This window comes from Vigna radiata, chromosome 5, assembly GCF_000741045.1.
Source record: "Vigna radiata var. radiata cultivar VC1973A chromosome 5, Vradiata_ver6, whole genome shotgun sequence".
NCBI classification, from domain to species: domain Eukaryota; kingdom Viridiplantae; phylum Streptophyta; class Magnoliopsida; order Fabales; family Fabaceae; genus Vigna; species Vigna radiata.
This window is the reverse complement of record NC_028355.1, coordinates 24,693,429-24,716,604: the sequence shown is the minus strand read 5'-3', so window position 1 is coordinate 24,716,604 and position 23,176 is coordinate 24,693,429. Positions and strand designations below refer to the sequence as shown.

Genomic DNA, 23,176 nt, shown 5'->3' with positions numbered 1-23,176 from the left:
TTCTAAAATTTTGTGATTGGTTTCCCCTCCTATCTTTATATTATTATTTGGGCATTGATATGTATATGGTGTGCAGGCCAGTAGGTTATAATTATTGCTACGCCCTATGAGAGAAAAAAAAATGATAATTTGGTTTATTATATTTATGAAAAGGACGTTGAAGTGTAAACTGTATTTTCTAAATGATGATGATTGTTTGAAGCATAACTGATTCCGATCGGGGAGGGCGATGACGTGGAGAGTAGTGAGAGAGGTAGAAGGCCAGGTGTCCGCTGCCGAGCCTCTGTTGCAAAAAAAACAGGGGACTCACGAATAGGATGGCTACTTGTGCTGTTTTCTACACGCCCCTTTCCTTTTTCCTAGTACTGCACTCTAGTATTGGTTTTCTATGTTTTAAGAACAAAAAACAAATAATAAAGGTAAGAAATCCGATTCATGTTGCAGTGAGTGAGTGACCCATGTCCTTTTCTGCATCTCAGATACTCCAAACGCCCACCCTTTAAGCCAAGCTTATATAGGTATGAAATGTAAAATTGGGTTTCCGTTCTGGATCTGTCATTCATCGGCTTCCTTATTTGCATTTTCAGGCTGATTGATTACGAAACGAATTGAAACGATGAGTGGGGCTGTTCTTGTTGCTGTTGCTGCTGCCATCGGTAACTTACTGCAAGGATGGGATAATGCGACAATTGCAGGTCTTTTTCTGTTATTTTCAACTTTTTTTCTTTAAATTTTTCGTTTATTGATTTTGTTACTTTTCCTTTGTGATGAATTAAAATTGGCTGATCTACCCATCATATGATTATTCAACTGGGTTTATTTGTGTTCGTAAGCAGGATCTATCTTGTATATAAAAAGGGAATTTCTATTAGAAAGTCAACCCACAGTTGAAGGTCTAATTGTGGCCATGTCACTTATTGGTGCCACCGTGGTTACTACATGCTCTGGTGCCCTTTCAGACTTGCTAGGCCGCCGTCCTATGTTGATTATTTCCTCTCTCCTTTATTTTGTTAGTTCTCTTGTGATGTTATGGTCTCCAAATGTTTATATCCTCCTCTTTGCAAGGCTTTTAGATGGTTTGGGCATTGGTTTGGCAGTTACCTTGGTACCTCTTTACATATCTGAGACAGCTCCTCCTGAGATTAGGGGATTACTCAATACACTTCCACAGTTTACTGGTTCAGCGGGAATGTTTTTATCCTATTGTATGGTGTTTGGGATGTCACTGACCAAGGCGCCAAGCTGGAGACTCATGTTGGGAGTTCTTTCAATCCCTTCTGTTGTTTACTTCGCGCTCACACTGTTCTTCTTGCCCGAGTCTCCGAGATGGCTTGTTAGTAAAGGCCGAATGCTTGAGGCCAAGAAGGTTTTGCAGCGCCTTCGTGGAAGGGAAGATGTTTCCGGTCAGTTTCTCGTTTAGTCTTCATGACTAACTTGCTTTTCTTTAATTTTTCATGTTCTACTACTTTGATGTTCAAATCAGATCTTAGCTGGTTGTATGCTGGACATTCAGCTGTTCACTTTTGTGTGATTAGATATGTATATTCTATGAGCCTGATCTGTTCCAGTTGCCATAATCTTTTCACTGTTCATTTGTGATGGGTAACAGGACAATGAACGATGGTTAGTTATGTCAGTGATTATTTTTCATGTAAATATGATTATAAATATTTAGTGCATTCATAAAGTAGGCGAGTTGGGGGGCGGGGTTTGTATAGACATTCAAATGTGTGTACGAATTCAATTTATGCTCTATTAGTATAAAACATTTTTGCACAAACATCCAATATAAATTCACCCCATTACTATATCATGTCAATGAATATGATGGTGTTTGAAAAATGAATTCCTATTAGATGTATGTCTAATAATTTTTACGTTAATTATTGTCATCGGGCATGGACAGGTGAAATGGCTTTACTGGTTGAGGGGCTTGGAGTTGGAGGTGATACAGCCATAGAAGAGTATATAATTGCGCCAGTCAATGAACTTGGTGATGAAGAGGACCCATACAGAGAAAAAGATCAGATTAAGTTGTATGGACCGGAACAAGGTCAGTCCTGGGTTGCTAGACCTGCACCTGGACAAAGTTCAATCGGCCTTGTATCTCGGAAGGGAAGCGTGGCAAATCAAAGTGGTCTAGTGGACCCTCTAGTGACCCTCTTTGGTAGTGTTCATGAGAAGCACACGGAAACAGGAAGCATGCGAAGCACTCTTTTTCCACACTTTGGGAGTATGTTTAGTGTTGGGGGAAATCAACCTAGGAATGAAGATTGGGATGAAGAAAGCCTTGCTAGAGAGGGAGATGATTATGTCTCTGATGCTGCTGTGGGTGATTCTGATGACAATTTGCAGAGTCCATTGATCTCACGTCAAACAACGAGTCTGGATAAGGACATACCTCCAACTGCTCATAGCAACCTTTCAAGCACGAGGCAAGGTAGTCTTTTGCATGGAAATGCAGGAGAACCCACTGGTAGTACCAGGATTGGTAGTGGTTGGCAGCTAGCATGGAAATGGACTGAAAGAGAGGACCCAAATGGAAACAAGGAGGGTGGTTTCAAGAGAATATATTTACACCAAGAAGGTGGTCCTGGATTACGTGGTTCTGTGGTTTCTCTCCCTGGTGGTGATATACCGAATGAAGGTGAGACTGTACAGGCTGCTGCTTTGGTGAGTCAGCCAGCCCTTTATAACAAGGACGTTATGCGTCAGCAACCAGTTGGACCAGCCATGATTCATCCATCTGAAACAACTGCAAAAGGGCCAAACTGGAGTGACCTTTCTGAACCTGGAGTGAAGCATGCCTTGTTTGTGGGGGTGGGACTTCAAATTCTTCAGCAGGTAATGGCATATTTTCAATATCAGCTTTTTGGCTGTAACCATCTAATGTAATGTTTCACTTTAGTACTTTGTTTTTGTTGCCTTTTGATGAAACATTCATTCTGTTCCATCCAAGTGGTGGTTACTGTTGCCTTTTTTCATCTTGTTTTTTACCTTCTTAAAAAAAGCTGAACATGCAAGGACAGGTTAATTGCCAACCTATAACTCTGTTCCACCTGTGCAATTTTTCACACAGCTTAAGAATATATTTTGTAAGATGCTCTCTAGATTGTGTTTGTTAGGATATAAGGACTGTTAAGGATTGGAACAAATTTATTTGATAAATGAAATTGTGAATCCCAAGGTTGGAACACTTTTTTTGTTCACTACAACTAGATTATTCGCATTATTTTTAGTTGATAACATACATTTTTGGAATTTGAAGCTAGAAAGAGTACGTTTTAGTAATGTAAAAAAAAAATACATCATATTCGAGTTAATGGTATAATGATATTATATCCAACTTGGAGGAAACTGTGTCGAAACTTATTTGCCCATGCTAGATTATTATTGAAATCTTGATTGAATTCTCCTATCTTCAATGGCCTAGAAAAGAAAATTCCAAAGGGATTGAAGTTGTTTCTACATTATGCAAAAAACGTCTTATTATTCTATGTAATCCAGTAGAATTTTTCTTTCTAAAAACTTTAGAAGAATCATTTGCTTCAATGTCCTTGAATAACTTTTACTTTATGGGTTTAAATGTTACTGATTTTACCTAAGTGGAGAAAAGACTGTTGACTCCAAAGCTAAGGTAATCTGTTAAATTAAGCTAAAACTTTTCCTAAAATATGTGTGTTTTGGTTTGGAAGTTGTCTGATACCATACATATGCTTGTGGTGTTCTGTTTTGAAAAAAAGGAAAATTGCAAAATTATAATTATTGATAAACATATTTTCAGTATGGGAACAACAAATTAACTCTCAATTGTGTAATTTACTTCATAAACTAGCATTCATTAACTGATCTTTAACATCTTAATGTCAACCAATTAGGCTTGGCTCTGCTACTGGTGAAAAATTATGCTTGACATATTTAAATCCTCTTTCAATGCAGTTCTCTGGTATAAATGGGGTTCTCTACTATACACCACAAATTCTTGAGCAGGCAGGCGTTGGTTATCTTCTTTCAAACCTTGGCCTTGGTTCTACTTCTTCATCCTTTCTCATTAGTGCAGTGACAACCTTGTTGATGCTTCCTTGTATAGCCGTTGCCATGAGACTCATGGATATATCTGGCAGAAGGTATTCATCTTGCCATTACCATTTTCTGTTGGCTTCTTTATCAAATAATATGAAATAGGCTTAAAGGGGTGGATGTCGTTGTTGGGGTGTTTTTCATATTAAAATATTGTTTCTATTGCATGTCCCCCCTTCATGGGTTTTTCTAAAATCATTCAGTGTAGAGTAGATGTCTATAATAGGTGGCTTTGACTTCTTCACTCTTGTATCTAGCTTGAATATGTTCATGAGATTTTTAATGGTCCCAATAGCTCTTTTATTTTTTGTTTTTGATCCTGTATAAGGTGCAATTTTCACTTATTCTATTTCCATGTTCCTATACGAAACATCTTTTAGTTATTTTACTTAGACTTTTCTCTAGAAGTTGTTTGATGAAATATCTGTTATTGCTAATAAATGTTTCATTGCTGAAGTTATGCTGGTGTTGGGTACTTTAAATTTAGTAACTATTGCAGTTGCCAAGGATAATTTGGGGATTTTAACTGACCATCAGAGATAAAAAAAAAAAAGTTTGTTGTTTTCTTCATAATTTGAGAGGTGTCGGAAGATACAGACATAGGTAACTGCTTTGTGAGCTGTAAGTACTTAATGTCTGCTTGAATATCCACCCTTTGTGCATTTAGAACCTTGGCGATGTGATTACTTATATCTTTCCCATTACTTGTTTGTATTCTTTCAGTTGCAATGCATCTTGGTGACACCCTCTGCTTTTTCCTTTCTGCAGGACTTTGCTGCTTAGTACAATTCCCGTCCTAATAGCATCTCTTATCATATTAGTCCTGGGGAGTTTTGTGGATTTGGGCAGCACTGCAAATGCATCAATCTCAACCATTAGTGTTATTGTATATTTCTGTTTCTTTGTCATGGGATTTGGGCCAATTCCTAATATACTTTGTGCAGAGATCTTCCCCACTCGAGTTCGTGGTCTCTGCATTGCCATTTGTGCTCTTACCTTTTGGATCTGTGATATCATTGTCACCTACACACTCCCAGTTATGCTCAATTCCGTAGGCCTCTCTGGTGTATTTGGTATTTATGCTTTCGTGTGCTTCATAGCATGGGTATTTGTCTTTTTGAAAGTTCCAGAAACCAAGGGCATGCCACTGGAAGTCATCATTGAGTTCTTCTCTGTCGGAGCAAAACAAGTTGAGGATGCCAAAGTACAACTGACCTAAGGATAAAGATAAATTGAAAGTTTTGACGGTAGCCGCTAATTATTTTAATCTACGGCTTTGTTTGAAAATTTTCCCTGTTTAAGTTTTTGTTTTCTATTATTTTCTCTTTTCCGTGGGTTGAGATTGAGAAACAAGAAACTTTGTTTCTGTAAAGAAAAGCATTCCTTTCCTGGTTCATTCATGGAAGTTTGTACTTCATAGTTGTCCTACTATCCATAGTCGAAATTATTTAATGATCACTTGATTTCTCTAATATATGACAAAGATGGCTGGTGTATGATGACCAGAATATTTTTGTATGGATTCAACAATTGTAGCGTCACAAACTGCATTAAAAGTTTAATATATAAAAAGAGAAATGAGTTCTTCATAAATTAAAATTAGTCTAAATGTAAATTAATTGGTAAATGTTCTTTTATTGAAGTAACTTAGACTTGATTATAAATTATTTGTAATTGATAGAAATTTATATTATTTTCAAAAAATTATGAAGAAATTTGTTCACATTTTATGGATGATTATAGTTGTAACAATTTCCTTGGGATGGGTAAGGGTAGGAAAATTTAAGGATTGAAAATATATTTAATTACTAACTTTTTTAATTTTAACTTAAATAAAAATTAATATTAAAATATAATACAAAACGTTAATATAAATCTTTATACAATTCAAATATAAATAAAATTACAAAATCAAAAAATTTAAAAATTTTAAAAACTTCAAAATTTAATAATTACAAAACAGTAAAATTCCATAATTAAAAAATTGTTAAATTCTATAATAAATGCAACATAAATGCAAGAATAAATAGAGTATAAAGATATTCTTATTCATAAAAGTTTAATTTTTATAAAATAGCTAAAAGCCGTTGATAACTTCTTTTGATCTCTTAATTTATTGTCTGACTATTAATTAATATTTAGTTTAATTATTTTATTTTCATTCATTTTAGAAGTTCGAAATAATCACACCATTTGCAAAAGTTTTAAAACCTCACTTTCATATTTTTAAATAAAAAAATCTTAAAATTTTAATTTCTCTAAAATTCAATCCCCTCCTCACCCTCTTGATCGCCGCTAGATGCTCTTTGTGAATAGCATTCCATTAGCCGATTTTCATTTGTGGTTTTGCTCTGCAGAGTGGTGAGTGTTGATCTCATCGCGCTGCCCACCAGTGTTCCCACATTCTTTTGACTTCTTCTACAAATAAACCAAACTACATATATAAAAAATTAAAAAAAAAATAAAAATTGATCAATGTCGACTTTGACATAAAAATTCACCATCCTGTTTTGCTGTCACATGAATGGAGATTAGGGATACACGAGGTTAGCATGGCCATGACCTCAAGCCATCATAAGACAAAATCTATCTCTACAAGATACCTGCTATGGCCACTAATTTTGTTCCAGTATGCATCAGCCAATAGACCATAACTTCTTCCTATGCCACAATAACTCCGCAACACTTCCGTTGATATCTGAAGACAATTACTCTCTTACATTGTCAATATTTTTCTTCCTTATCCAGCATTAAGACTCTTCGATCTGAAGGAGCTTCAAAGACTCTGGACCAATAAGGAATATACGTCTTGAGGTTTGATGTCTGAAAACGACTACTCCTTTATAGGCAGTCCTCGGTACTCCATCCTGACAATGGGCGAATGAATGCCCCACAAAAATGTAGGACAGAATTAGATTTATCCACAAGAAGAATAAGGAATGAAAGATATGCTGTGTTACGCACGGATACACTACATATTATCTTCATGAATGATAAAAATGTAGGACAAAATTAGATCTATCCACAAGAAGAATAAGGCATAAAAAACCAGGGAAACATAGATATGTTGTGTTGCGCACGGATAATATTATCTACATGAATGATCGTATGAAACCAATAATATATTCAACTATAGAAGTATACCCAAATGTAAGTTTAAGCTTTGATTCAAATAACTTTATTTACTATTCACCTTCCTACCCAACCAAGAAACATACCAAACGAATGGAAACTTCCAGGGAATCCTTATACCTTATTTGATCCAATTGGGAAATTGGGAAAATAACTACCATAAACATTCCTGACTTCTAACGTAGAACTCAGCCTTCTAAAATGTATGGACACAATTTTAACCTGGATTTTTGTTTCAAATTTCATCCAGGACTCAGACTAGAGAGGTTTAATTTTATAATTAGTCCAGTGTATAATCTGCCAAGACAGATTGAAATCAGACATAAAAAATTCAGGGCTCCAATTACATATTATGATGCATTGCCTTTGTGAATTTAAAAACAAACAGTTGAATTACCTTCCACTCTTGAAATATACCAAATTGGCGAGCAATGTTTTCAAAGTCTGACTGATCTCTATACTTGATACGCACATCACCATCTATATTATATGCTTTTAGAACCACGCCAGCTCCATAGACAGGTGTAGCTTTCTTAACAGTATTGGCAAAATGCATGGAATACTTATCCTGAAAATGGCAAAACAATTTCCACATACCATTACAGCATTCCTTTACGTATATGCTCAGACAAAAGCACAATATGCTGCATCTCACCTCCAGTAAATAGCTCAGATCCATTGATCTCCAGTTAACCTTCGAATAACACAAAGGAAAATAGCATCATTCTAATAATAAGAAACGTATTTCAGACTACTCATAAAGCGTGAGTACCTTGACATCATTCAGCTTGATTGGCTCCAGATATTGCTTAAAAAACTGTCCCAAACTAGAACCCTGTAATAATTACAGGTCTTATAAATTTCAATGAACAAAACACAATCACAAGGATTTCAGAGTAAATGGGAAATAAAAACAGAAAAATCATTTTAGTGAATGGAAGGATAAGCTACATTAAGGACAATGCAATTCTCCTAGACAAATAACAAAAACAGAAAATACAATAAACAAAACTAAGGAGAATAAACAGACAAAGCCACCCTATCCAAGAAACCACTGGCTGAATACAATAAAGAAACTAAAAGGGCGTAGAGATGTTTGTAAGTTTTGTCATCAAAACTAAATACACTATATAGAAGCACATATGGAACATAAGAAAATTATAATTAAGAATCATAATGAACTTTAGTCAATGAATATGCAACAGATAAACAATGTTATAATTAAAAATTCATCCTACTCTAGATTATTACCGAATGCATACCATCTGTAAAGAAAAAATTTTAAGACAAGATTCCTATTAACAAAGAATAGGCACCTTTCAAGTAAAATCAAAGTGTATCCCATGGCACAAATTTATTTTAGTTTTCACCAGACCAATAAATATTTTTTAAACTGAGGTTCATATAGGATGTACACCTGCAAAGGTTCTACAGAAAATAACTAACAGGTATAAAAGGTCAATCTTCTATGTACAATTAGAAAACTTACATGCTCACCAAAATTATATGTTCTGCACACTTCAGGTCGGATAAACTGGCGCCCTTTGTGATTTTCTTTTAGTCTCAACCAATCATCCCAGTAAGTGAAATTTTGTCAAAGAAAAGTTTATATACAATTATAGATTTACTGAAATTAAACAAGTGTGATTTCGAAATAAGGAAATCTAATAAAAAGCTTGGGAGAGCCACACTACAAAAGCTAGCTATTGTGTTTGAAAATCCCAAAGCCTTATAAATTAAATAGGAAACAAGTAATTGGATCTTGTAGATATGTAATTTAATTCAATGTAAATACAGAAAATATAGAAAGATGTGCAGCTAGAGATTTCGGAATGTATTCATTATTGTATCCTTATTTACAGCATAATTTCAATAAAAATAAAGAACAATGTGTCATGTTAGACACACATTTCAATAAAACTTCATGATCATAATATCCCACCATGCTTCGTATACCTAAACACTCACAAAGGATGGTTGTACGCTAGCCCTTTGATTAGTCCCAAGAAAGCACTGCAATGTTGGTAACTGAATGTCGTTTACAGGAGACGTGTTACAAGTAACACAACCAGATATTCGTGGCCCTTACCCTAGCTGGACTCTGACTTAACCTTGAAGTGGTGCACAATCAAATAATGTTCGGTCCATTTCCTCCTATGGTATGGTTAGCAAACAATCATTGTAAACGAGAAAATTACTTTTACAAGATAAGAACTCCTTTAATGTTTATTTTTCCAAGTTGCCTTGGTAACTGGTAGAGCTAGGTTCAATGCATCATAGGAAGCAATGGTACCACAATTGTTCTCTTGTAAATTGTTTTGACGTTAGTTATCTTTGCAATTCTCTGTATATAAATAAACTCGTTCAGCTGGGTGGAATAATAACTTGAGCAACTTCAGAAAATAATTACTTCCCTTCCAGCATGGTACCAAAGCTTCCAGAATTACATACTTTGTATAGGCCAGTATTAGACCCAGTGGAGGGAGGTTATGCTCTCGATAGACACGTGTTTTACACTTGTCAATAAGTAAATAATATACCCATTCTTTAATTCATCTTTTCGGTGCAAAGTTTATAACAGAGAGAGATAGTTTGTTAGGATATTTCACTGTGATTCCTAACACTCAACCACCCCATTTTGTTAAGATGTATAAGCACATGAAGTTTGATGGAGAATGTCACGAGAAGCCATAAATTGTTTAAAAGAATGAGAAAGATATTCACGAATTTTAGCACTTCCCAAAGTTTGAATAGAAACACCAAACTAAGTTTTAGTTTCATTATAAAAGGTTTGAAATATTGAAAACAACTTAGAACAATTTTTCATTAAAAATAACCAAGTGCATATGGAATAATCATCAATAAAAGTAACAAAATATTGAAAACCTAAATTAGACTTAACACAACTAGGTCCCCAAATGTTAGAGTGAACTAATGCAAAATGGTGACGAAGCACGATGTAAGACACTATGAGAAAAGGAACTATGACTATGTTTTACTAATTGGCATGACTTAACAAACTAGATAAATTGGACAAACTGGAACAAGCTTCTACAATTTAGCAAGATTAGGATGACCTAACTAAGCATGAAGGAAATATGGAGACTCCATAACTGTGCAAACATGTGTAGAGGGGCGGGGATGATAAAGGCCATGAAACTCACATCTGGTGACAATCATCTGTCCCAAACTTCGATCCTATAAACAAATAGCATCTTTGGTACAAAATAACACAATCAAAACAATGGATTAGACAACTAATGTATCATAAGTTAAAGAGAGACCCATGGACATAAAAAACATTATCAATAGATAAAGATAGAAAAAGATTTACCGTTCCAACAACATAAGATAAGATCCTAGACCCATCAACCATTGTAACCAAAGGTAAATTATCCAGAGAGGATAAAGAAGAAAACAAAGATTTATTACCATCTGTGGCATTTGAATTGAGAACCCAAGGTCCAAGAGAAGGAGGTTAAGTTAGGCCAACAAAAGATATGCGTGTGTGTGCAACAAAAGTAGTGGAACTAGAGTTCTGACGATCCTCATACCATTTGAGAAATTCATTGAAAAGAGCATATTGGCCTACAATAACAGAAGAGGCAGCAGAAAAAACCATGGAGGAAGAGAGAGAAACAAAAACCCTAAAACAACCAAAGAGCTCCAATCAAGTCAACAAGCCCAGATCCAAAAAAAGGAGGAACAAGCAATCTCAGAATTTGTGATTGTTGCCGAAGAGGAGGTTTGATGCACCGCCATACGCAGAGGCAAATATCTCAGATCTGTGTCTTTGAACGGTGTGTGAGGGCGCGTGGTAGTCGCTTGAGCAAGGCGATCCGATTGGTGGGGTCACAGACCTAAATAGTGGCTCTGGTGACATCAACTCGATGGCCATTCTGGCAAGAGCTCTGGCAGTTGTTGCAGTTACGACAAAAAAAAATTGTATATAGGTTACCTGGAGAACCTAGCTCTAGATATCATGTTAAGAAATAAACTTTAAGCCTAACTCAACCTCATAAAATCAGCTTGTAAGGTGAGGTTTGAACCCATTTATATATTGTAAATTAGCCTAATCTTTAGTCAATGTGGGACTTCCGACAACCCCACTCAAACCGAGGCATATATATCTCAAGCGTAGGACTAAAAATTATTGGGTGGTCCGATAGCAAGTGAAACAATATACCTAACAAACAACAAATTTTGTTAGGATAGACTCTAATAGACTCTGATACCATATTAAATATAATGAAAAAATAGGTATAGGGTTAATCTACTTTGTGTAGAAAATACACAGAAGATACTTTATTTATAATCAAGAAAGTATGGGCTAAGCCCAAAATACAAATAATGATAGGAAAAAAATAATAACAGATAACCAGAAGATAAAAGATAAAAGATAAGATATCTAAGACACTCATGTAGGATGTTTGTGCCTAGCCCATTGACTTGTCTCATGCAAACCTACAATGCTACTATCACCACCCTCACTGCTCATTTACAATTGAGATATATGATGGAAGACTCTAATACCAATTAATAAGCACTCAAACACTTAAGAAACCCCATCTTAAATGCTAGATATTAAGAGGAGAAAACCAAATCACTTAAGTACTCCATAATACCCAAATGTATCAAACAATATGACGAAAGAATTAGAACTTGACATGACTGTTGTACAATTTATGAGGGAAATAGGCTATGTAGTCCATACTAGCCTGACAAGTCTCATCTATTAAAGCGTTTTTTGTGAAATTGAATTAGATTTTAAATCCAAATTCTAGGATAAAATCAAAGCCTATCTTAGACATGCTATTAGACCACTCATTATCTGCCCTCCAAAAGTCTGTCTAGGTGTAAAAGGATATTATTATTGGGTCATTCTAATTCGCTCATGCTCTAAATGTCCAGTCCTAGGGAAGGTTTGCATTGAGATCTCATTTCAACTAAAAATAAGACTAGTGTAATCCTCTCAAAGTTTTAGGTAGTCTTTATTTTACAAGTCAATTTTGTAAAGTAATGTTGTGGGCCCAAATTTTAAGAAAGTGTATAAAATTATTAGTTTTATTATGGTGAATATTTCCAATCGAAGATTTTATTCCTAGGCCTGACAGGGTGCTGTTATTAGTTGCTTTTGTCTATGCTCCAAATGTCAAGTTTTAGGTATGAGGGAGCGTGTAAAATCCCACATTGATTAGATATACAATAGATGTAATCCTTATAAGGCTTGAATTGCCTCACAATACAAGCTGGACTTGAGGGATAAATTAGGCTTTAAATCCAAATTCTAAGAATTATAATTCCTATGTGATAAATACCTTTACCAAGATTTCTTCATTTGAAATCCTCCAAAAAAGACAAATATAGCAGACATCAACAAGAATAATTACTGAAAAATCAAGGATATGCCCTAGGCCATTTTGGTGATAACTCATCCCATATAGATCTGGCCAGCATCCATCCTAACCCAGGAAAGAAATCTGATCGGTACAGTTCATCTGCAAATTAGATCAAACAAATTTCATCAGAGTGGCAGCAGTAATCTTCTGAGATATCTTCTGTAAAAATATGATTTGATCCTGTTAATCAGGGAAATGTGTATCACTGATAAAAGTTAACAGTGTATGTAGATGATCTCGTGTTTACAAACTTGTTTCTATGCATGCAAAATGATTAATGTGTTGAAAAAACCAAATAAATATGAATTGAAGTCCAGTACTTTTTTAGTGTTCAAGTGAATTTAAAAGAAAATTGTGACCATACAAGGCAAAGGCATGGAAGCTATAGGCAAAAAGTAGACAGGGAGGTCCCAGAAATACCATTTCCTTCAGAAAAAAGCTTGATCCCTTCAACTAAAAGATTATGTCATCCTCAGCATTATTTATTATTGTATGAAAAAACGAAATTAAAAATTTTCGTACACAAAGCACTAATCATTTGCTTCTATACTATATTTCCCCTGGGTTTCCATCAGTGTCAAAACCTCTTGTTATAGGGTCCACACATTCATTCACTAGAGATGGAGTTACAGTTTCAGGCGTGGGTGTCAAAGAAAATGGATTGACACCTGTCATTGAAATTTTCACCTTTGGAGATAGCAAGGCTCAAAGCCAGAACTCAAATAACATTTATTAGAACAAAACACAAAAATTTCTATTTCTCTTGTCCCTTTTGAATAATATGGCCACTGATTTATAGACAGAACCCGTTTTAAAAAGGAAATTAAATCTGCTGCAATCAAGGAGAAATATCAGAAAGTAAAAAATAGCCTATGATCATAATTCAGAATTTATTCAAATCTGATTCTGATCACATTTATTACAATATCAAATCAAGACATGAATTAGAAAATAATTGATAGAAAATTAATGAAACCTAAATATGAATAAACTTACATGGATCATGTACAAATTGCTTTTGTCCATTATCATTCCACGAGGAAACAGCCATAATGGACCTAGAATAGATTAATTATGAACAGAGATCCCAAAGTCTTATAAAACTACCATAACAAATCAGAAAAAAATTAAATTAAGCATTCTGCCCTGAGTACATACTTATCCTTGTCAAGGAGAGTTGCTGCAGCTTCAAAATAATCAAAGAAATCAGGTGCTATATCCATGTCATCTGAGATTGGATGAAGTTGTTGCATTAGCTTCCACGTTTTTACTAATGATAAAAAGAATTAAAAAATACATAATGTAGAAAAGGTATAGCCCATTTCACCTTCAAGGATGATTACTCGGCTGAAGTTATGCTTGTAGAACAGCTGATCTAAAGCCCACTTGTAATGACCTGATAAATGTATCAATTGAATATTCCTTTCAAATAGAGAACACATAACAGGAAAACAGAAAAATACTCTTACGTGCAATTTTGTAGTAAGCAATTAATTCTCCTGGTCGTTCAGTTTGAACTGGTTCAAAATCCAAGTGCTGCATCAAACTAATATTATTAGTACAAGGAAACTGTTTTTTTTCATTATCAAACTATTAGCTCCGTCAATAACCACATATATAAAATTATTGAGATCAAAATAACTTTAGTGATTGTTCTATATCTCTACAACATAACTATGCTAAGAAATGAAACCCATGTTGTTAGGAGCTGGAAAGTATATGAGAGAAGGAGGTATAGGAGAGATAGAGAAGGAGACTGAACGGTGGAAGACAGGGACCAAACGATAGAAGGCGGGGAGCGAGTTGACCGAACAGAGCAGACCAGGCTGAATAGTGGAAGGCAGGGAGCGAGTTGGCCGAACGGAAGACAACGGGGAGCGACCAGGCCGAACGGTGGAAGGCGGGAAGCAAGCGGACCGAACGGTAGATAACACGGAGCAACCAAACCGAATGGTTGGAAGCAACGAGAAAGCATCCTAACTGCCACAGTGGTTAGGATGGGCGGGAAACTAATTAGAGTAATGAGAGCGATATTCTGAGAGGATATTCAACAAGAGATAATTAGAATAAACAAGGTCGTATCTTAGTATAATATTCGGTATAAGAAAATTATAGTAAATAAGGCTAAATATATTCAGTATAAGTTAATTATAGCAGATAAAGTTATTTTCTAATATTCAGTACAAGTTGGGCGGGAAATAATTAGTATAAATAAAGGGAGAGTCTAGGGTTAAAAGTATGCTTTTGATTTGTGAGTTTTGTAAAGAAGGTTATGCTCCAAAATAATTGACGGAAGTTATGCTCCCAATTGTTGGTTATTTTCTTTGATTCAGTTATTTCTTTCAATAAAGGAGACTTATTCAGCCATTATCTATTGTTCATTGTCTGTGAGAGTATGTGAAGGATTGTTCTAGTTACGTTTCCCACTCGAACACGTAACACGTGTATTTCTATTATCCAATTTAGGCCAAAGAAATAGACTGCTTAGGAAATAAGGTATCATGGCTTGCACACAAATATCTTATTAGTAATACTGAAGAAACGTGTTATTAGCTCCAGGATTTTAATAACCATACTAATTTAATTTAGTATGATTATAAAAATTAAGTTAATCATTGATAATTAACAAATTTACAGAAATAAACACATTTATAGCTAACCCTCTGTTTACACACATTAGTATGCACAACACAACATGTAATTGGCCTTTGGAATATTGATCTGATTTTCAAAGTTCAGCTCATTTATATAAATGCATATACCTGCATATAAGATAACTGATCATAGCTCAAAGCCGTACTTTTAACATCTGGATTTGATCCATCCTGAATAGATATTTAAGGACTACAATCAGCTATTTATGTTGACTTAATTTTTTTTGGTTCACAATCAGCTGTTAATGTTGTTTTTGCATTTGCATAACATTGACAACTTTTGAATAACTTCACGGAGATAAAAGAAACTCCTTCTAAGCGGAAACCATAATGCTAAACAAATACAATACCTGAGATACAAATAAAGGAAATCTTGAAGAAATGGGCCTTTGGTGTCTGTAAAAATAAGTAGATTGTGGCTCAGACAGACAAAACAAAAAAGTTGTTGTTATAATAAAATAAAGATCATATGTTTATAATTACATATATCAAGATCGTATTTGTATTATCAGTAATGTTTATAATATATCTAGTATCATATACTTAGTAACACAGAAAAGCAAATCTCCTATATCTGTTGTATTGATTTTGTTTTCTCACTATTTATAAATGACTCGTGTTGTCATAGAAACAAACAGTTTCAGCTCAATAATATCCTTTTCCTTATAGTTTAAGGTCACGCATAGAGTCTCTGGAAAACTGTGTTTTCCCATGGACCCTGTCTTTGGGTGGAAATTCTTTCTTGGTTAATCCTTTTTGTTTCTCTCCAGGTTCACTCACTATTCTTAATGGTTATTTTTTATGTCTCCGACGACTCTACCAATGACATTTGTTTTCTTTGGTGACCACATTGGTGGGATCATGTTGTACCTATCTATGCAACCATACAAATACCTGCACAAAAAACATGCCTATGTTCCTTCACTCAAGCATCTTCTCCATGTAGTTGTGTCTCCCTTACCAGCACATGCAGCAAGGACCGAGGATCAATAACCTCTTAGCCAAGTTGCCTTATCCTTGTTCCTATACCCTTGTAGTTCTAGCTACATTGAAGCTAATTTGGTTGCTCAGTCTTCTTTTTCATTCACATACATTTTACTTTTTGTATTTTTTTCAGTTTTTGAAAAATGGATTCCAGTACCAACCCTACATCCAAAACATGTTTTGTCATCTTCTCTAACCATCCTCTTACGATTTAGAAGATAGACAAGTTGAACTATTCCATTTGAACTTCTGAAATCCGGAAATGGATCAGCGGGTTAGACCATAAGTCCAATCTCACCACCTCAGCTGAATTTGTAATTGTATGAACATTTCCATTTAGTGTAGTTTGAGCTTATATAATAGTCGTGCACTACTAAACTTAGTTATTTTATAATTATGAAAGTATTGTTTCCTATTTTAATTAATTATGGTGTTAGAATGTTGAATAGGTATGGTATTATATTTATTTTCTCATATGACGCAGACTCTTACAAGTCAGGTCCACAAGTCAGGTCCACAAGTCAAGTCTACAGATCTTCCATGAGTCTGATAACTTTAGATATCACCACTAGATTCCTCAACTCTAATGAATAACTAACAGATATATTCACCAAGTCTCTATAAGAACCAGAGATCCAATCACACTTATAGCAAGCTCAACACATATGAATCACGTTCCAGCTTAAGAGGTGATGTATAATTATACAATAAAGATCGTATCTTTATAACTATACATGTCAAGATCACATTTGTATCATTAGCAACGTTTATTATTGGAGAAAGTCAAATCTACTTTTTATTGTATTGACTTCATCTTAATATAAATAAATCACTCTTGTTGTCACAGAAACACAAGATTTCAGCTCAATACTTCTCTTTTTCTAATAGTTTAATAATTGTATTATCAAGTATAAAAGATTAATAGATCAAATATGATGCATACTTTAACACAGAATTAATAGTCCTCTCCAGGTAATCAGCACGATTACATGCAATGATCACAACAGCAGCCACCGGAACCTAAAACGTTCAGCAAAAAGAATAATAGAATAAACTCTAGAAAGAATAGAAGAAGCAGCAAATTGTCAAACATTCAGCTCAACCTGCATTTTGTCAGTCAGCCTCTGTAGGTCTTTTCCTGAAATATTTATTCATAAATGGTAAGTATCTTGGATATCTAATATAGAAAAAAACCTCATTAGATTGTTTACAAAATTCCAGACATGGTGAACAACTAGATATGTTTGTATTTATATAAAACATCAAATACTTGGGTAAATCCTAACAACAATACTCAGCATAGTGCAATACTAATCAAGTCTAATTCTAAAGGAAATGTCAATACATCTTTGGTATCATACTCTGGTGCAAGCTTTCATGTTAGTAACAGCTTCAACATTTTGATGGTTCATATCAAGTTTTCATCGATAATGGTGCAGGTTTAAAGTATTTGTGCTGCTGATTATGATTCACATATTACTCTTCAACTAAACAATTTGTTACGTGTCCCTTCCATTATTAAAAACCTTTCAAGAATTAGTCAATTTGCCAAAGATATAATTCAGTTTTTTTTTTTTAATTTCATTTTGATAAGTGTCTTGTCAAATCCCAAGGGACGAATAAGTTATTCAATGAGTTGTTGGTGTTGATGGACTTTATTCATTCAATAATCTTCAGATTCACAATCGCTTCTCTCAACTGAAGTTGTCCTGTCAATCTCTTACCAATAAAATATGAAACTTTACTTTGGAGACAAGGGACAGGTATAATCAAACCAACACCTTCCCTATTGTCATCCCTACTCTATAGCTTATTGAAATAAGCTACAAGAGTTTAAAGAAAGATAATAAGACATCTTCATAAGCACAACCATGTAAGCTCAAACACCCCCTCAATCACATGTTAAGTACAAGAGATTGAGAAAGATATACACTACCACCACCACCATTCAAAAAGAGAATGATCTTATTATTTATTATAACATACTTTCCAGATCTTGTACAAGAGACTTCATTTGTCCACATTCTTGGTCTCTACGTTTCCTCTCTTCTGAAAGAATCCAATCCAAAAAACCAATTTAGTTTGATAAAAATATTATATGCAAAGGAGACAAAAGATCGAATAAACATGTAATCCAAAATAACTACTAATAAGTATAGGCTCATATATTCAACTATTAAACTTTGTTACTTAAGGAGAACCATTATTTTGTCACAGAAAGGGTCCAAAGGCCTAAAATAAGAAACAAAAATATTAATGAAAAACCACAACAGTAGTAACACCATAACATCCACCAAAAATATCTCATGTATGTTTCCAAAGATTGACTCCCAAATATTAAGACTAGGCAGATGAATCTGTACAACAATTTCCTAATGTAAATAAATAATGATCCACACTTTCTATTTCTAATAGTCATATTGTTTATGCCTCTCACAATATGTCTATAAGACCCACCCTCATGACTTTTTCCTGGTACAATCTAACTCCAAAATGGCCTAATGAACCACCTTTTAAGGATTTCAATGAAAACATTGATCCATTAACCCAAACTATCCCTTACAACCTACTACACTACTAAATTTTAAGATGCTCCCTACATATTAACCTCAATCAAGTTCTGTATAGATTGGATCCATTTAATGTGTTTCAGGGAGCAATCTCTCCATGGTGATTCATAAGATTAGTAACCCAATTGTCTACATGCCTGACAAGATGATCATAAGAAAATCTTTGTTCATCCAAGTCCACAGTGCATGTTGTTACCATGTAAAAGTCCATACTATATCTGTTACTTTTTTGTTTCTACTACTCTTCAAGGTATCTTGAATATTATAGTAGTAACAGTAAACATTGAGAAGGAGAGAAAAAACTCTGTAATTTTTATTATTCTTGAGAATAAGAGAAAAGATACAACAAACAATTTATACTCAAAGATACACAATAATCACAGAGACAGTTAGCATCCATCTGGCAATAGTTGGCAAATCTAACTAACTTTAACAAATTGCTAACTAGCTCCAGACGAGGCACTTGAATAACTGCTCCTATATACAATATTCACACACCTCCCACAAACTCAAGGTGGTTGGTTGTTTGTGGAGAAGAGACTCAAGCACTTTGAGGTTGTCACTCAAGAACAGAAAGCCAGTTGGGGAAAGTGGCTTGGTCAAAGCATCTTCCATTGATCCTAAGATGGAATATGTTGAATAGATAGTTGCTTGGCTAATACTTTTTCTCTGACAAATTACTATACAATCTCCATATATTTGGTTCTAGCATGTACAACAGGATTATAAGCAAGACCTACAGCACTTTGATTATCACATAATACCGTGGGAGTAAGAAAAGTGATCCCAAGTTCACTCAGAAGAATTTGAATCCATAATATTTCAGAGGTAACTTGATCTATGCTCAGAAACTAGTCTAACGAACCAAGATGTTATCGAGAAAATATGTTACTTAGTTGACTATTAAGAGAATGAACAAGTTGAGAAGAGCTCGCTATAACAATAATATCATCAACATTGGAAAGCAAGTAGACAGTACATTTTTTGGTTTTGTAGATAAAATTTGAATGATCTCAATTGCTTGACTTGAAACCAAAACGGAACAATGCTGATTGTAGTCTTTTGAACCAGTGTCTAGGACCCTGTTAGAGGCCATAAAGAACTTTCTTGAGTTTACACACCAAAGATTTATCAACACATTCAAAACCTGGTTGTTGTTGCATGTATATAGACTTGTTATTTTCATCATCATATTAATGTTTTGGTTGTAATGTAACCTTGGCCAGCCATTTATGAGCATACAACTTCTGATAAAATAAAAGCCCTTATTTTGTATGTAGAGCAGCCTGGTCATCCTTAGTCCACATCCTCATTCTTCATTCATAAAATTTGATAGAACACCAATAAGTGGCTTTTGCAACTGAATCATAGAATTCACACAATACAGAAAAAGGATCATTTTACCAAAGTCCCGTGACTCCTACAATTATTCTCGGTCAAAAGTCCAAACCTACAGAACTACACCACTCACTACTCCTTACTTTACATACTACACATTTATTTGATAATAAATAACTGCTCCTAACTTTTACCGAATACTGACAACATTACAGTCTCTATTACACTCATATCTAATAATTCATATGTGCTCTTGACAAATATTACTGGTTCCCATCCTATATTCACCAAGATTCTGGAACCGTACGAATTCATCTAGCTTTGAAACTTGTTCAACCTCCCCACAGAAGGACTATCATGCACACAATGTTCCTATCAAGTGAAAGTTCCACCAAATCTCCATCCTGCTCTAAAAAATTTGATACTTCTCCATCTCTTGGCAGTGGCCTATCTTGTCAACCTTTTGAACCAGTGTCCAAATTTTCTGCAAGGAAGACAACAGATTGAATTGGACTCCATCCTGAACCTCCTCTCTCTGACTTTGAAAGACTAGCTTTGGTTTAAATGGATTAACATCAACTCAAAGCCCAGTAAATCAACCTATGATTTGGTCCACTGTGTTGTTGACTATTTTCAATCCTCATCGTCCTCCCCACCCTATTCCCCGTACAGCAGAGTAATTGTTGGGTAATACTGCTTTACCAACGAGTGCAGGAATTGCAAACAAACTACTAGCTAGAAAATGGCAACAGAGATTGGGTGTACATTCCAGAACATTCAGATAATGTTCATAGATGAGCCATAGGCCACAAATCAACTCATGAGCTTGAATATTCTGGATTGCAAACGTCACCAGAGGAAATTCATCTCCACAATCAATTAACAGGGTTTCCATATCCTGATCACTGCAATATTTCCCTCCACCATTAACGAGTAGACCGAAGGAGACAATTTTAGTAATAATCACGCCACCATTAAGGACGATATTCCACAGTTAACAAAAAAACAAACCTTCTAAGGCCACAATTCGTCCTTGCTGCAAGCTAATCTGGTCAATCAGTGATCGCATTTGACTTGTACAATGGTTTTCAGCTTCAATCTGTTAAACAAGGATCAGGCACGATAATAATGACTCACCAAATATTAGATGTGGAAATATCGAATATAGATTTATATGAGAAACGGAGGAGTTCAGTTACAGCTGCAGCTAGGCGATCAGCATATCCTGATTGTGTTGCGAAAAGCCTCGTCTGAACAAGCATAAACAACATGTTAAATTAACAGAGCCGTCTGAAACACAAAGTTAGGGTTAGAGACACAGACAACACCTGGATATAGATGAAGATCCCAGCTGCAACCAAGAGGAGGAACCTAAAGTCACAGAAAACTTTCGCCATTTGCTATAGCACAGACACTGAATTACTACGCAACAATATAGCAGGATTTTCAGATACATTACGTAAGAACAATTTCTATGCATAGCGCTCAGGTACCTGTAACTCCTTCAGTCAACTCAATTCCCAGACGATAAACGATGATGATCCAATTGCCTAACTTGTCGTCTCGGGTAGTTTTTAGTTTTAGGTTTTAAAACTTTTGAAAATAAAATTAGGTGATACGAATAACTTCTTATTCTCGGAAGAATGGATATTTTATAATACTTTACCCTTTTTTATTATAATTTTTATCTCTTTAATTTTTAATAATCTTTCATATTTTTCTAGTGTTAATACTTTAGAAATCTACTATTTTGATTCAGTTCTATGTTTTCTGTGTTTTATTCATTTTATTTTTATCCAATAAATAGCTCTATTATTTATGGTGTAAAATTTCTTTTAAAGTTATATTAATAATAAAAATTTAAGCATTTATATAATTATTATTTTTTTTAATTTTTAAAATAAAATTTCTCTTTTTAGAGAAAATCAATATATATATATATATATATATATATAGCTTAATTAGTATTTTATCAATATATAATATACGTGTTTACAATTTTAGAAGCTGGTTGGTGTATTAGTTTTTTCTTTTCTTTTTCTTTTTTCTTTCTTCTTCTGTCTTGCACTAAACCTAAGTTGTTTGCAGAGTCACAACGACATTGGAAGGGGACTTCGTATGTGGGGGTCTCTGTCGAAGGGGTTTTGTAGTGAGGAGGATCTCTACCACCGCATCATAGCAAACCCTAAATGGATTTTTTGAAGCAAGAGTTTCAAAAGAAGCACCCATCTCTGGCGCAAGACACCGACAAAAGAAAGAGTCTTCAAGCGCTCTAGAGATCCAACAAAAGAAATCCAAACGCTTCAGCCTAAACGAGGGTGCACGAAGAATGGATCTAGCCCAAACACTTCTCCGTCAAAATGGAACACGTCATCTTCTTTCCCAAATCTCTCAAACTCAAATCGGGATCCGGACGTCTCCATTGGTTATGACAGCAGTGAGCATCGACGACTACTACCTCCTCTCACTGGTTGTGGCAGAACGGACCGCGCTTGAGTGTATACCACGGGGCAATGTCGGAGTAGTGGCGCGACGCGATGCGATGCTGCTAGAGTTGACCGAGAAAAGTTGGGGAATAAAATGAGTGGAACATAAATGGTTCTCTTATCGGTGATGGAGCTAAACGGCATTGCAGCAGGGCGAGAGAGATGATTACTCTCGCAACCTCTAGAATCACTTCAATTGCGGAGTCACTACTCTCCTTGTTTACTTGTCATGACGGGGCATGGAACGGATGGAAATCAAATGGACATGAGAGGATCTAAGAACGAGTCTTGTTTTTAAGAGATTACGAACATGAATTTGGAGATAAAATTTATACAAGAATTTCACTTATGCGATAAATTAAAAGAAAAGTTATTAAATTATTAAAAATGAAAATTATTAAATTGTTTTTAATTTAATAATGATATAAAATAATATTTGTGGATGATATATTTTTTACGAAAACTATTTAAAATAATAAAATTAAAAAAATAATAAATAATCAATATAATAATTTTCAGGATATTAAAGTTTT

General features: G+C 34.7%; 2 protein-coding genes across 8 annotated transcripts; one reads left to right on the top strand and one right to left on the bottom strand.

Annotated features, from left to right (window-relative positions):
• The first annotated feature begins 202 nt into the window (after nucleotides 1-202).
• LOC106762399 (monosaccharide-sensing protein 2) lies at nucleotides 203-5,538 on the top strand. Of its 2 annotated transcripts, none has more exons than XM_014646297.2 (6): nucleotides 203-419; nucleotides 588-695; nucleotides 837-1,403; nucleotides 1,907-2,844; nucleotides 3,940-4,127; nucleotides 4,849-5,538. In XM_014646297.2, the coding sequence occupies exons 2-6, from the start codon at nucleotides 617-619 to the stop codon at nucleotides 5,297-5,299; spliced, it is 2,223 nt and encodes a 740-aa protein (XP_014501783.1). In that variant the 5' UTR covers nucleotides 203-419; nucleotides 588-616; the 3' UTR covers nucleotides 5,300-5,538. The 2 variants fall into 2 exon arrangements, with proteins under 2 accessions (XP_014501783.1, XP_014501782.1); XM_014646296.2 differs by having other exon boundaries at nucleotides 203-518.
• Nucleotides 5,539-6,260: 722 nt separating this feature from the next.
• On the bottom strand, nucleotides 6,261-21,786 carry LOC106762020 (alpha-1,3-mannosyl-glycoprotein 2-beta-N-acetylglucosaminyltransferase). 6 transcript variants are annotated; one of them, XR_001375755.2, is made up of 20 exons: nucleotides 21,651-21,785; nucleotides 21,486-21,557; nucleotides 21,357-21,407; nucleotides 21,169-21,256; nucleotides 18,236-18,298; nucleotides 17,353-17,387; nucleotides 17,193-17,269; nucleotides 15,616-15,661; nucleotides 15,374-15,436; nucleotides 14,081-14,147; nucleotides 13,939-14,007; nucleotides 13,770-13,839; nucleotides 13,608-13,669; nucleotides 12,620-12,710; nucleotides 8,702-8,795; nucleotides 7,985-8,047; nucleotides 7,868-7,906; nucleotides 7,610-7,780; nucleotides 6,582-6,947; nucleotides 6,261-6,498 (listed from the first exon to the last, which is right to left on the bottom strand). XR_001375755.2 is itself a non-coding variant. In XM_014645694.2 (19 exons), the coding sequence occupies exons 2-19, from the start codon at nucleotides 21,552-21,554 to the stop codon at nucleotides 6,831-6,833; spliced, it is 1,335 nt and encodes a 444-aa protein (XP_014501180.1). In that variant the 5' UTR covers nucleotides 21,555-21,579; nucleotides 21,651-21,786; the 3' UTR covers nucleotides 6,549-6,830. The 6 variants fall into 6 exon arrangements, 5 of the variants coding, with proteins under 5 accessions (XP_014501180.1, XP_014501179.1, XP_014501181.1 ...); XM_014645694.2 differs by lacking the exon at nucleotides 6,261-6,498 and having other exon boundaries at nucleotides 6,549-6,947; nucleotides 21,486-21,579; nucleotides 21,651-21,786; XM_014645693.2 differs by lacking the exon at nucleotides 6,261-6,498 and having other exon boundaries at nucleotides 6,549-6,947.
• Nucleotides 21,787-23,176: the final 1,390 nt, after the last annotated feature.